General features: G+C 38.3%; 1 protein-coding gene across 1 annotated transcript in view; it reads right to left on the reverse strand.

Moving 5' to 3' along the window:
• Positions 1-916: 916 nt before the first annotated feature.
• The window catches only part of MYO3B (myosin IIIB), a 404571-nt gene continuing 390821 nt past the window's right edge, over positions 917-14666 (reverse strand). Inside the window, exons 34-37 of the mRNA XM_077883392.1 lie at positions 7200-7306; positions 6779-6825; positions 5783-5953; positions 917-1997 (exon numbers count right to left, since the gene is read on the reverse strand). Coding sequence (XP_077739518.1) covers positions 5815-5953; positions 6779-6825; positions 7200-7306 — 293 coding nt within the window. The 3' untranslated portion in view covers positions 917-1997; positions 5783-5814. The remainder of the gene's footprint in view (positions 1998-5782; positions 5954-6778; positions 6826-7199; positions 7307-14666) is intronic.

Below are 14666 nucleotides of genomic sequence, written 5' to 3' on the forward strand. Positions count from 1 at the left end.
GAAACTAGCCCTTTATCTCATACGTCATTTGCAAATATCTTCTCCCATTCTGTAGGTTGTCTTTGAGTTTTGTTGACTGTATCCTTTGCTGTGCAAAAGCTTCTTATCTTGATGAAGTCCCAATAGTTCATTTTTGCTTTTGTTTCTTTTGCCTTCGTGGATGTATCTTGCAAGAAGTTACTATGGCCGAGTTCAAAAAGGGTGTTGCCTGTGTTCTTCTCTAGGATTTTGATGGAATCTTGTCTCACATTTAGATCTTTCATCCATTTTGAGTTTATCTTTGTGTATGGTGAAAGAGAGTGGTCTAGTTTCATTCTTCTGCATGTGGATGTCCAATTTTCCCAGCACCATTTATTGAAGAGACTGTCTTTCTTCCAATGGATAGTCTTTCCTCCTTTATCGAATATTAGTTGACCATAAAGTTCAGGGTCCACTTCTGGATTCTCTATTCTGTTCCACTGATCTATGTGTCTGTTTTTGTGCCAGTACCACACTGTCTTGATGACCACAGCTTTGTAGTACAACCTGAAATCTGGCATTGTGATGCCCCCAGATATGGTTTTCTTTTTTAAAATTCCCCTGGCTATTCGGGGTCTTTTCTGATTCCACACAAATCTTAAAATAATTTGTTCTAACTCTCTGAAGAAAGTCCATGGTATTTTGATAGGGATTGCATTAAACGTGTATATTGCCCTGGGTAACACTGACATTTTCACAATATTAATTCTGCCAATCCATGAGCATGGAATATTTTTCCATCTCTTTGTGTCTTCTTCAATTTCTTTCAGAAGTGTTCTATAGTTTTGAGGGTATAGATCCTTTACATCTTTGGTTAGGTTTATTCCCAGGTATCTTATGCTTTTGGGTGCAATTGTAAATGGGATTGACTTCAATATCATTAATTTTTTTTTTCAATATCATTATTAATCAGAAATATGTAAGCTAGAAATCAACAGTGAGATTCTAATGTATACCCATCAGAGTGCCCATATGAAGATGACTGAAAATAAAAAGCATTGGACAGAATATGGAACAATGGAAGCTCTTTTATGTCGCAGGTGTGACTGTAAATTGGTAAAATCACTTAGGAAAACAGTTTTATATCACCTACCAAAGTGCAGATATAGGTACCTTAGAACTCTGCAATCCTAATCCAAGGAACACAGCCAACAGAAATGCATACAAATAGACATCAAGAAACACACAACAATGTTCACAGTAGCAATGTCCAGAATAACCCCAAATTGGAAATAATTCACATTTGTCTATCAAAAGCAGAATGGCTAAGTCAATTATGCCATATTCATATACGGGAATGCTAAATAGTCTTGGAAATGAATGAACTACATTTATATTCTACAACACAGATGAATCTCATAAATGTAACACTGAATAAAAGAAACAAATCTCTAAAGATTATATACTACATGATTCCATTTATATAAAGTTCCCAGAACTTAACTGTAAGAGGCAAAATTTAACTACAGTATAAGTAGTAAAATTATAAAGAAAACCAAGGGAAGTATTCACCACAACAGTCATGAGAGTGCTTGTCTTTGGGGAGGTGAGTGATTGTGAATGGACAAGAGGGAGACTTTTAACATGCTGACAATGTTCCACTGGAACATTACTTTCTAATAATTTTTCAGACTATAGGAGTGGTTACATAGATAACTTGACTGTAGGTAGGGACAGTTACATGGATATTCACTTTTTGATAACATATTAAGTTGAATCTTCTGATTTGTGTCCTTTTCTGTATTTGTATGACATTTAAAAAGAAAGTTAAAGTAGATGGAGGCATATCTGCAGATGAACCAAAACTAAGGAAAAACAGCAGCTCACAACATGAATACCAAGGGCTTGCAGTGAAGCTTTTAAAAATTGTTCTATTCCTAGGATGATTTCTATTTTGTCCAGGGTCAGTTATTTTGTCTTGATAGTATCTTTCAGCTTGTTGGTTTTCTTCATGTCAGGTATCCTTGCAGAGATACTTTCTAAAGTGAATGACATACAAAAACAGGTGTTTAATTATATAATTTAAAGTGTAAAAGGTAATCAACAAAAACTTAAAACATGCAATTGTAAGCACTGGAAGAAGTATGAGAATGAAGATAGAATTGAAATAAATGCCCATCTTTCATAGAGGGGGAGAGTAAATATTATTGAAAATGATAAACCAAGAAGATGGAAGTAAATTATTCACACACATGATGGAAACCAGTAAGGGAATTAGAATTAGAAATAATAAAAAATGGTTGCTTCTAGGGGGAGGGACTAAAGTAGGGACAGGGAAAAGAAGATCAATTTCCATTATAAACCCTTTACATTCTTTGATTTTTGTCTTGTTTTTGCTATGTGCATATTACATTGATAAATCTAACAGGACATTTATGAGATTCCAGGTTGCATCATTCTCATATACTTCACTTAAGACTTACTTCTTGAGTTTGTGACAATATGACCAGTCCAAGAATAAAATCTACAATATGTAGATGGTGTAGCTCCCATGGGGAGCCCAATGGGGGACCCGATCCTCAGACCCTGGGATCACACCCCAAGCCAAAGGCAGACAGACGCTCAACCACTGAGCCACCCAGGCATCCCGAGAACCTCATTTCTGAACTACTGTTAGGAGTTATAGCTGTAGCAACGACTAATTATTGCAGAGCTTCTAAATAATAATTTTATAATTATTTGTTTCCTTTTGACTTATTTATGGAAATTTTTTTGAGATGATTTTGGAGATATTTAATTAGAGACAAGGCAGATACTTATTACATTGTACACAGACAAATTTTTACTCAACAGTTTGAAAAACAGCTAATATTAGCAAATCAAAAGTAGACAAGTCAATGATAAGAGTAAAACTTCCAAAACAAGAAATATCACCTTGCACCAGTCAGAATGGAGTGATAAGAAATAGCAAGAGTTGGCAAAAGGATGTGGAGTAAAGGGAACCCTCATGCACTGTTGCCTAGAATATAATTTGGTGCAAACACTGTGGAAAAAAGTATGGGTTTCCTCAAAAAATTAAAAATAGAAATACCATATGATCCAGTAATTCCATTCCACACTCAAAGAAAATGAAAACACCAATTTGAAAAGATCTATGCACTCCTATGTTTATTGCAGCATTATTTACAACAGCTAAGATATGGAAGCAACCTAAGCATCCATCGATAGATGAATAGGTAAAGAAGATGTAGTGTATGTGTGTGTATAAATACATATTCATACACATAATGGAATATTACCCATAAAAAAGAATGTGGTCTTGCCATTTGTGACAATATTGATGGACTGAGAGGGGTATTATGCTATGTGAAATAAATCAAAGACAGATACTGTATGATTTCACTTACATGTGGAATCTAAAAAACAAAACACACAAATGGACAAACATACAAACAAAAACCAGAAAGAGATTCATAAATAGAGGGAAAAAAACGAGTAGTTTTCAGAGAGGAGGAGGGTGGGAGGATAGGGGAAATAGGTGAAGGGGATTAAGAGATAACAAACTTCTAGACTGATTTTGGGGGAGGTGGAAGGATCAGAGGGAGAAAGAGAACCTTAAGCAGGCTCCATGCTGTGCATGGAGCCCAATGCAGGGCTTGGTCTCATGACCCTGAGATCATGACCTAAGCTGAAATCAAGAGTCACATACTTAACCAACTAAGCCGTCCAGGCAGCCCAACTTCCAGTTTTGAATAAGTCACAGAGATGAAAAGTGAAGCACAGGGAATGGAGTAAAAAATACTGTAATAATGTTGTATGGTGACAGATGGTAACTACACTTAGAGTAGTAAACATTGCATTATGCATTAAACTGTTGAACCACTATGCTGTATGACTATACTACAAAACTAAAATACTTATATTAAAATGTTAAAAATCTACACTAGGTATTTCTTTAAAGATTTTGTTTATTTATTTGAGAAAGAGAGAGAGAATGAGCAGGGAGGAGGGGCAGAGGGAGAGGGAGAAGCAGACTCCTCACTGAGCAGGAAGCCTGATGTGGGGCTCAATCCCAGGAGTCTGAGATCATGACCTGGGTCAAAATCGAGTCAGATGCTTAACCTACTGAGCCACCCAGGTGCCCCTATACTAGATATTTTTTAAATAACAAAATTTATTTGTGTTTCTTCTGCTCTATTTGTGTATCTTAAGAAACATTACCTTTGGGGTGAATATGTGAGGAGAAAAAATTCAAGGTTTATTTTTTTTAAAAAGTAAAGTTTAACTATTGAATAATTAGCCTTTTCTATTTCTTTTTCTTATAAAATATAATTTCTGAGATCTTTAAATGCCTCATTTCATTATTTTATCTTTATAAAATGTACATTATAATTCTCCCCTCTATAACTGATAATGATTTTTTTTCTATTTCTTCTAGTTAATTTTTCTCAAAATCTGGGTACTCCCACATGTCTGATTTGCCAAGCATTTTAAAGTAAAAAAAAAAAATGTTGAGAACATCTGTTCTAAAGAAAAGGTCTTATAGGGCTTTTCACATCACACAGCAATCTCATAGATTATTTTGCATAGAGTAGTTGCTCAAAAGATGTTTGTTGTATTGACTCATATTGAGTATTATAATAAATGGTATAACATTATTATAATAGGACTAGCCCAACCTGGAGTGAAAAATCAGAGCTTATGGTGTAAGAAAAGTGATTAATTGGGCAGCCCTGGTGGCCCAGCGGTTTAGCGCTGCATTCAACCCAGGGTGTGATCCTGGGGGCCCGGGGTCGAGTCGCACGTCAGACTTCCTGCATGGAGCCTGCTTCTCCCTCTGCCTGTGTCTCTGTCTCTCTCTCTCTCTCTCTGTGTGTGTCTGTCATGAATAAATAAAATCTTAAAAAAAAAGTGATTAATCATGTAGAACACAGAACTGAAAGATACTTACCTGTCACAAATGTTAGTGTGACTAAGTGAAGTTCTCCATTCACTTAAGGGCATTTACTGGATGTCCATTCTGTGCCAGGAACTACTTACTGTAGGCTCTGTGCTCACAAAGTAAGGCAAGACAAGATCCGTTGCCTACAATCACTCATAGCCTAGTGAACACTGCTGAATTCCCAGAGAATGGAAATGTACTAAACCATGTGAAATAGACTATGGCAGGTCCAAATTTTCTTTCCCTCTAACTCCTTTCTTTCCACTCCTAAGGTGATGGGAGTAAAGAGGCAAAGGCTTTAGCAAGAGAGGGGTTCATCTGCCTTACAGCAAGATTTAGGCCTCTCCTCCTAAACACAAAAAATGATCCTGTCCTTGGAGACCTTGACTAATGCACTTCCTCAGGATGGGGACACTCAGCTGCAGAACTCTGACTCTGGAAAGAGGCCTGAAGGGTTTCTCAAAGGAGGAGGGGAATGCAGGAGAGAAGTGAGGTGTAAAGGGAGGCCTGGATTTTTGCAGGGGCAAACTTTGCATGGCCTGATGTGGCAGGAAAAATAAATATCAGCATTCATGAATGGCTTATGGCGACATTATCTGTTACCCTCTTAGACACTGAGGGCACAAATGACACTTACTGCTGTAGTGTTCAGCACTGAGACGTGTTCAGGGTCCCACAGGTACCCATGAGATGAGAAAAGGGAAAACTGCCCAGCACAGGCTGCACTGCAGATGTGGGGAGGGCAAGGAGTAGGAGAAATGGTTAGGAATCTGAACATTATTCAGTAAGGCTCAGACCCAGGCTACCGGTCCAAAGAAGCTGACCCCATTGCAGTGCTTTCTTATTAAATGACAATCAGTTGATTATCATGATTGTTCTTACCCTCAACAGACATGGGGCACAGGAAGTTCAGCTCAGTGTGGAGCAAAAGATGCTCCTTTCGAGGATGAGGAAGAAAAGAAAGGGCAGGATGGGCTGTCTTCCTCGGGAATAGAGTCCACAGGTGACAAGGATTTGTAATATTCATCTTCCCCATCAAGCACTTTGATCTGGCTGCAACAAAGAAAAGAGTTTTTAGCAGAAAAAGCGGACAAAGGCCACAGTCATCACTGGAGCAGTTGAAATTGTGTGAATATTAAGAACAGGGTTGGGTTCCCCCATGGAAGGGAAGGACAGCTTAGGGCAAGTAGCTCAGGGTCTCCTAGAACAGAGGAACTGATGTCTGATCCACAAAGCCTTTCACCTCCGGGTCACAGGCTGATCACAGGCTCAATTTATTGGTGTCTGGAAGTTGTGATCATATTACAACTTGTCTGCTTGAATTAACTGGTCTGTCCCTGTTTGGTTCCCTCTAGATGAGAATGTTCCCTTCCTGCCCTCCTCCGGTTCTCAAACTAGTACCAGTAACCTGTGTCACTATATTCTCAGTTGCGTGGCTAACAATGAGATGAGCCACAAACTCCTTAGACAGTGTCCTCTGTCTAACCACTAGGGGAGATTTTCCTTTGTGTACCTTTAAGGCTCAGGGACAGGGTGATGTGGGAAGAGGCCTATTTGCACTGTGTGCAATGCTCTTATTTGTGGGAGAGTTTTATACAATCTGCTACATCTGCAATTATAAGGGAAACCACAATTTCCTGGGATAATTGTGAGAAATAACATTTGCCTTGAGGTGGCAATTTCAGCCTTTTCGGACAGAATAGATTCAAGTTTTATATAGCTGCTACTGTGAAAAGTAGTTTCCAATGTCAATAATAGAGGCCATATCCCTATTTGCATATTTTTAGAAGCTTCTCTGGAAAGTTTTGCATTTTCTGTAATATCACAAAGGACCCCTTCTGTTTACAGTTGCTTAGAACTAAGAAGACAGATATTTACCCAAGTTTTCTTGGCTTCCTCTTGCTCCCTTGATATTCTAGAGTTCCCTGTGGAGAGGGCCAAGAACACACAGTCAAAGCAAAGCAGCAAGTCGTTAATTTTTAATTCAAAGTGATTTTGTGTTGAATGCAAGCAGATGCTGATAATATCAGAAGTCACAGCATAATTTTTTTGATCAAAGGGCTCAAGTGAGCCTGATGAAGCATGCATCTTGCTCGTCTTTGATAAACCACATCAATTATTCACCGTGAAGGCAGACATCCTGACATGAAAGCAACAGATAAAGAGCCTAAGCACATGTTCAAGAAGAGAGCATAAGAGAGTGGGGGTGGGGCTGGAGGGGCTGGAACAGGTATTAATAACAGAATTATTAACTGGAAACAAAGCCAGTGAAACAGCTTTATGGCCACTTTGAACTCACATTTAACTGGTTATAGTACATGGTGTCCTCAGGGCTACTCAACATTTTGGGCTGCTGACATCTTCGGCGAGGTGTTCGTTGCTTCTGTATATGACCATTTTCTGAAACTGTGATAAGACAGCAAAACTTTACTGTAAACCATCCGAGGTATTGGGAAAATTTGGGAAAAAAATGCTCTTTACATAAATGCACTTAGTGGAAACTGTGTCCCATTTTAATAGGTATGTTGGAACTCTGCTAATATTGGCAGAGATGTCATCCTAAAACACATGCACACAAATAGGAATTGCTAAGTGTAAAAACAAGGGCCATTCTAACTTTGCCTTTGTCTCTCTTAGCTAAATCAGCTGTCGAGAGTGACAGAAAACAAACTGCTTTGTCCATGCTGGTGAAGTAGAGGTTGGTGGTCAGCCTTTGTAGAGTACAGAGCCCTATCTTAGTGGGATAACTCAGGACAATGAAGGCAATCTGGGATAGTTTGCACCACATACTACAGTGAGGGTTCAAAGACATCTGGAGCACACACACTCTTGGGTAGATGAGAAGCAAACCTTTTGGTGGGATACATTTCGGAGGGAAAATGGCTTGAACTAGTATTTACTGAAATGCTTTGAACAATACCATTGATCCATGCAATCTCTGGAGATAGTGTAAAGGAGAAGGGGAAAAGATAATTGCATGATTTCACAGAGCAGCCTCTCCGTATTAGTCCCGATTTCAGAACCCTGGACCAAGAGTGAACTGGAGATTAAAAAACCACGTGTCCAATGAAGTCATGATTTATTTCCCGTCCAAGCAGATGATTTTCATGGAATCTGCTGTCCTTTTGGCACTATATCTGAATCAGGATTTAGCAGTTCTAACCTCTTGCCAACACACATGCACATACCCCAGAGCTGCCACAGAATATTGTTCATGAATATTGTGACATTCATTGTCCAGAGAAAAGATAGCACTTTCCTCTACTGTATGTACAGCATATTCTTCCAAGGAGATTTGTCCTTGGAATCATAGTTTGATTTACTAGAGGTTCTTACTATTTAGGGAAATTCTGGGGGGAGTTTTCTAAGTAAAGAATGACTGAGCATGGACCATTCTGAATAGCAAATTATCAGTTTCCTAAGTGTGAAGTTTTGTATCTTTACTTTTCTTGAACTGGAACACATCTGTATTGAATAAGACTATAAGAACCATACAGGACTTTAGGAATCATTTATTCTAAATACCCATTTTTGGGGGGACAGGGGGAGAAAAACTGAGCCCACATATGCTGAATGACTCATCCCAGATGAAGTGGCATAGTGAGGATGCAACCCTAGACTCTTACCTCTTGTTCTAGAAGTGTTCTTTTTAAAATTATAGCATATTGTCTTTCTAACAAGAAACTATTTTATTTTTATTTTTTTTGAAACTATTTTTTTGGAAGCTGAGGTCTAAGTAAAAGTAAGCTCTGTGAAAACATATTAATTAGCACAGCACAATGACGTTGCTTGCAGAGGGCTCCAGTAGTCTTTAAAGATTTCCCTGCCCACATCTTCAGGAAATCTTTGCAAAGGACAGGAATTTCAGCTCTTGCGCTAGCACTGTCCTCAGAGTACAAGGAATCCAAAATGGAAATAGGTACTTTCTAATAGTTCCAACATACCTATCTCCTGCTTGCTTTGTGAAATCCATATGCTGTGATATGGTAGAATACAAGGTACCTTGTGTCATCTCCTCTGATTTATAGATTAATGAATAGAAGTGTCTAGAGTTAAGGTTGCTGGTGTGAACACACACTGGGGATCTAACATCTATTCTCCCTTAGATTTCCTAATATTACGGGAATTCCAACCTTGGAAATGCAAAAGACTGATCTTAAATAGTTTCTGAGTTCAGCTGGAGTTCAGCCCAGTTCAGCTGGACTTCATGTAGTGTTCACATTTGATCAGAAGCTTTTATTTATATTCTCCACTGGGTATGCTTAATATAAGATGTGGCTCTCAACTTTTGCTCTTGATGAACTTGCTTTTCCATGGCTGGGTGTTTATTTTCCAGATTCTTAGTAGGAATTAAATTATTGGGTAGAATTTTCTCAATTTTAACAATTCTCCCATAAGTTAAGAAAAAAAAAAAAAACAACTGTTGGTGTCTGATGGTATCTATAGTATACTAGAATCTACTGTAAACTGGTATCTGATATAGCATCAAATTTTAATTTTCATTATTTTAACTTAAATATCTCCATGTTTCATGATGTTCAGCAGAATGCCATAACTTCCAAGTGTTTTGCTATTGGAACAAGTCTGAGTATCACTGATATGTGATCAATAATAAGCAACCAAACAAATATTTGGGAAATGAGTCATTGTTTAAAATAAATGGATCCCTGAGTGGCTCAGTGGTTTAGCTCCTGCCTTCGGCCCAGGGCATGGTCCTGGAGTCCCGGGATCGAGTCCCACGTCAGGCTCCCTGCATGGAGCCTGTTCCTCCCTCTGCCTGTGTCTCTGCCTCTCTCTCTCTCTCTGTCTCTCATGAATAAATAAAATCTTTTAAAAAAATAAATGGTGTGGGAACAATTTGATAGTTATATGCAAAAATATGACTTGAGTATAGATCTTATAAAATTTATGCTATACGTAAGGTGCTTTGCTGGATACTGTGGGGAAAAACAAATAGAAGTAAGATAAGATCCCTGTTTTCAGTCTAGTAGAGGGTACAGAGTCTTAAGAGGTTAAGTGACTTAAAAAAAAAGTGACTTATCATAAGAGTGCTGCTGGACTCAAGTTAGTTAAAAAAAATCTAAATTGTTTACTTTTCTCAATATGCTTTTTGATTCTTGCAGGCCACAATAAATTCCAGATGACTTATACAGTTAAACATTTTAAGTATTCCTATAAAAGCCTTAAAGGGGAATGAAATAGACTATCTTAATTAACTATGCAAGAAGATATTAATGACAAGGATGAGTTCAATATTCTTATGATGGACAGTAATGAAACTAGGATGAAAGGAAATGCAACAGAAAGATAAAAACAAATTTAAAAACATAGACACAGGAAAGTCCACTATCCATAATGTGGAAAGGCTGAAGCAAGAGAAAGATGGAGAAATATTTATAACATGTTGAAATACAATTAATGAAATGAGATAATGAAAAATACTTAGCCATCCTGACAAAGAGCTTCAACTAAAACAACTACTACTGCCTTTCTATTAATTAGGATAAATCAAAGATCAAAAGACAATGTGGAAGTGGCCTCACATACACATGAGTCCATAAGCTCCATCTCTCCTGAAGAGCAACTTGACAGTAAATAATGAAAGCTAAGCAACTTGTTCCAAGAAACATGTCCTAATGAAGAAAACCAGAAGGAGAGAAAAAGACAATGTGTATGAAGATGGGTTATGATAACACTTTTTGTAGTAGGAAAAAAAAGCTAGAAACATGATAAATATTTAATAACTAGGGAGAAGTTAACTCTGAGATATGAACATAATATCATACCATGAAAGCACAAAAAAGATAAATTTAAGGTATGCTGTTGATAGATAAAAATTCAAAATCCAGAAAGAGAAGAAAAATACAAAGCAGCATATAGAACATGTATTAAATCTAAATATGGAGGGTATTATGCTGAGTGAAGTAAGTCAATCAGAGAAGGACAAACATTATATGTTCTCATTCATTTGGGGAATATAAATAATAGTGAAAGGGAATATAAGAAAAAAAAAAAGAAAGGGAATATAAGGGAAGGGAGAAGAAATGTGTGGGAAATATCAGAAAGGGAGACAGAACATAAAGACTCCTAACTCTGGGAAATGAACTAGGGGTGGTGGAAGGGGAGGAGGGCGGGGGGTGGGGGTGAATGGGTGACAGGCACTGAGGGGGGCACTTGACGGGATGAGCACTGGGTGTTATTCTGTATGTTGGTAAATTGAACACCAATAAAAAATAAATTTATTATAAAAAAATATGTATGCACACTGAGAAGTTCATCATGAATTTTTTTCTTTAAAAATTAAAAGAAATCAGGATGCCTGGGTGGCTCAGTGATTAAGCATCTGCCTCTGGCTCAGGGTGTGATCCCAGGGTCCTGGGATAGAGTTCCACATCAGGCTCCCTGCAGGAAGCCTGATTCTTCTTCTGCCTATGTCTCTGGCTCTCTCTCTGTGTGTCTCATGAATGAATGAATGAATGAATGAATGAATAAAATCTTTTAAAAAATTAAAAGAAATCAATGAGGAATGTAGGACAAAAATTATTCTTTCTTCCAATAGATGAAGACACCATGGCTAAGAAAGCTAACTCTCAAACGTGGTAGAGTGGAAGCTGGAATCCTTATCTTTTTGACTTCTGAGCCAATAGTTTGCTTATAAGAGATACAAAACAATAGGATTATCTGGCAATTGCCAAACTAGTTCGTTTGACTAGTTTATGTAGACAAAATGGGCAATTCAAGTTTGAAGATAAACATTAGTTTATGTGTTATTTGAAGACAGTGATGTTCATATTCTGAAAGTGGCCTATTTCTATTTCACATAAATGCTGTAAGCCAAGCCAAACTCTCCCATTTGCAGTACTCTGCGTGCTACTTCCTCACAAAGCTTTTTGAAAGTATCTTATGCCATGAGTATGTTTTAACATAGGTCTCTTTCCCTTTCAAGAATCCCTGCACCACCTTTTCCCCTTGTGCCTCTTTATTTCATATTTGAGACCTGAACACATCTTTTTCTTCTGAGTTTTCCCAGAACTTTATAGTAAACTGGAGATAAATCTGTTGCAAAATGCAAGAAATGTAAATGGCATTTCAATTAGGAGCACCAGGACAGGCATACTCCTTGCTCCCTAACCCCAAATCATCACACTGTGTGGCTGCACAACTGGCTAAGCCCTTGGTGAGAGACAAACAGCTGAATTCAGTTGATGGCATCGTTACATAACTTCAAACAACTGGTTTGGAGATTTCATATTTCAGTTCTCTTTATTGAACATGCAGGTATATCCACACTAGAGTTGCCAGATCAAATACAGAGCACCCAATTAAATTTGAATTTCAGATAAACAACCAATACTTTTTTTAATCTAATAAAATCCTGTGCAATATTCAGGACATGCTTGTATTAAAAAGTGATCAGTTATTCATTTGAAATTCAAATCTAGCTGGGTGTTCTGTACTTTTTTGTTGTTGTTAAATCTGGCAACCCTAATTCAAGCACAATTTCAAGTCACAAACAAGATCTTTTGTTTCCTTTTAGGGTCTCAGAGATGAAGAACGAAACTATTTCCTCACTCTGACTTGCTGGGTTACAGCTATTTTGGCTACAAATACTTTTTTCACCCTTTACAAATGTGCCATTCTGATCAATTTCCTAGCAGGATCAAATGAGGAAAGGATAACTGCAAAGGAGGGTAGGATGGGGCATACAGCCCAAATATTCCCCTGCTTGATGGGACAGTATGGATTCTGGACCCCTAAGGAATGGACAGGCAGTGGGCAGGGTTCCTGGGAGGAAAATGAGGAGCATACTGGGAGAACCACAGTCCTATGTACCCTCCCGGTGGGCCCTCAGCAGGCAGGAATATGTTTTGAGTGGTTAGACTGCTGATCTGATTGCCATTTTGTGGATGAGGCATTCCCAGGGTGACTTGCCAAGTAAAACATCCCCTTGAAGCAAACAGTGTTCAGTGTTCTAGATTTACAGATGGCAAATCCCATATGGGGTTACTAGATATATCCCTGGAGCATGAAATAGCATTAGAGTTATGCAAATAACTTACAGAGCTCTATCAACTCTGTGCATAAAGGGAGGTACATCATTTCTATTACCAAAGTTCTCAGGGCAACTGGGGGGGGGGGGGACAGTAGCCTAGCTGTCAGCTGGATAATCTTTCTCCTCAGTGATGGTTGATCATGCCACATGGTACTCCAGTGGACACTTAATGAAATAGCCTCCAATGAGATTACTTTTTTCTGGCTCTTCTACTTACCATTTCATTTTTATGTATCAAATCTTGTTTTACAAAGTAGCTTTATCTTCATTTCATCTCATTTTGGAAAGGACACTAATCCCAAAGAGATAACAGAGACACAGGGAGAATAAGGGATTGCAAAGCATGTTAGAGGCAAAGTATAACTGAAAATTCAATTGCAAATTCCTGTGGGTCATTCTCTTTACATTACACCAGTCGTTCAGTTTTTAGAAATGCTGGTGCCCAGATCAGGACCTAGGTGTTGATATTTAAAAAAAAAAATTTCCTTGGATTGGTTATAATGTACAGCCAGGGTTGAGAGCCACTATACTAGATCACATGAAATCTTTCCTTACCAATAAGAATCACACTGGCAGAGTCTGCAATAATCTGTACTACCTTAAGAATGCTGTCTATGGAAGAATCTTCTCAACATGTTGTAAACCGCTTGTTTCTGATATACCCCGAGGCACAGGCTATTTGGGGATGCTTGGAGCCTTGACAGGGAACAGGAGGGAAGATATGATGCCCTGGGAGTTCAGATTTTCAAGTTTAAGCTATGACATAAAGGATGATTAATCTCTGTGGTTTAGCCCCCTTCCTTTTATATCTAAGTCGTCTGAGCCCAGGGAGCAGGGCCCTTCTGCTGGTCTCCCTTCAGAGACAGGACTAGAATTCAGGTCTTTTGACTCAAAATCCCAAAGTCTAGGCCAGGGCCTTTACAATGATGCTTGTTCTTTCACTGAGACATTCTTGTAAGTTTTCACCTCACCATGTCTAACTTCAGGAGGGACTAAGGAATTCAGTGGGCTTTTGTAAAACACACACACAACCAGAAAGAGAGATTTTCTCCTGGGGTGCATGTAATTCAGATCTTCCTTTCTAAGATGAAAGGAAAGCTACAAATTTTCCCAGTTGCCATGTTATGTCATGAACAATCTTCTTCAAAATTGCAAAATTGCTACAAAGAAAACATCCCTGAGTTAAATTAGTGCCTGCGGAAGATGGTGGAGTTATAAATTGTCTATGTGAAATCTTCTCCTTACTAGCTAGGGAAGTGGAAATAACTTCCCCTAAAACTATTTTATAGCTCAGGGCTTGGCACACACTTAACAAATAATGAATGAATGCATAGTGACCATTCACTATTCTTAAGATCTGTTCCATCTATGTGGCCCACTCTTTGGTTCTGTCAATCAAGATATTATTGCCAAGGCTTCCAATAGGGAAGAGGGCCTTTCCTATCCTGGGACATCTCTGGGAAACTTAGTCTACCAAGGAGAGAGATGAAGCCAGCCTCTTAAAAACAAAGTTGATTAGTATTTTTTTCTTAATATCTTTTCAATATTTTTCTAGGACTATGCATTCACTTTTCTTCTTTTTCTTGAAAGATTTTATTTATTTGAGAGAGAGCAAGCACAAGCAGGAGGTAGAGGCAGAGGGTGAAGCAGACTCCTTGCTGAACAGGGAGCCAGTGGCAGGGCTCAATCCCAGGACCCTGAGATCATGACCTG

This window comes from Canis aureus, chromosome 34 (assembly GCF_053574225.1).
Source record: "Canis aureus isolate CA01 chromosome 34, VMU_Caureus_v.1.0, whole genome shotgun sequence".
Lineage (NCBI taxonomy): Eukaryota > Metazoa > Chordata > Mammalia > Carnivora > Canidae > Canis > Canis aureus.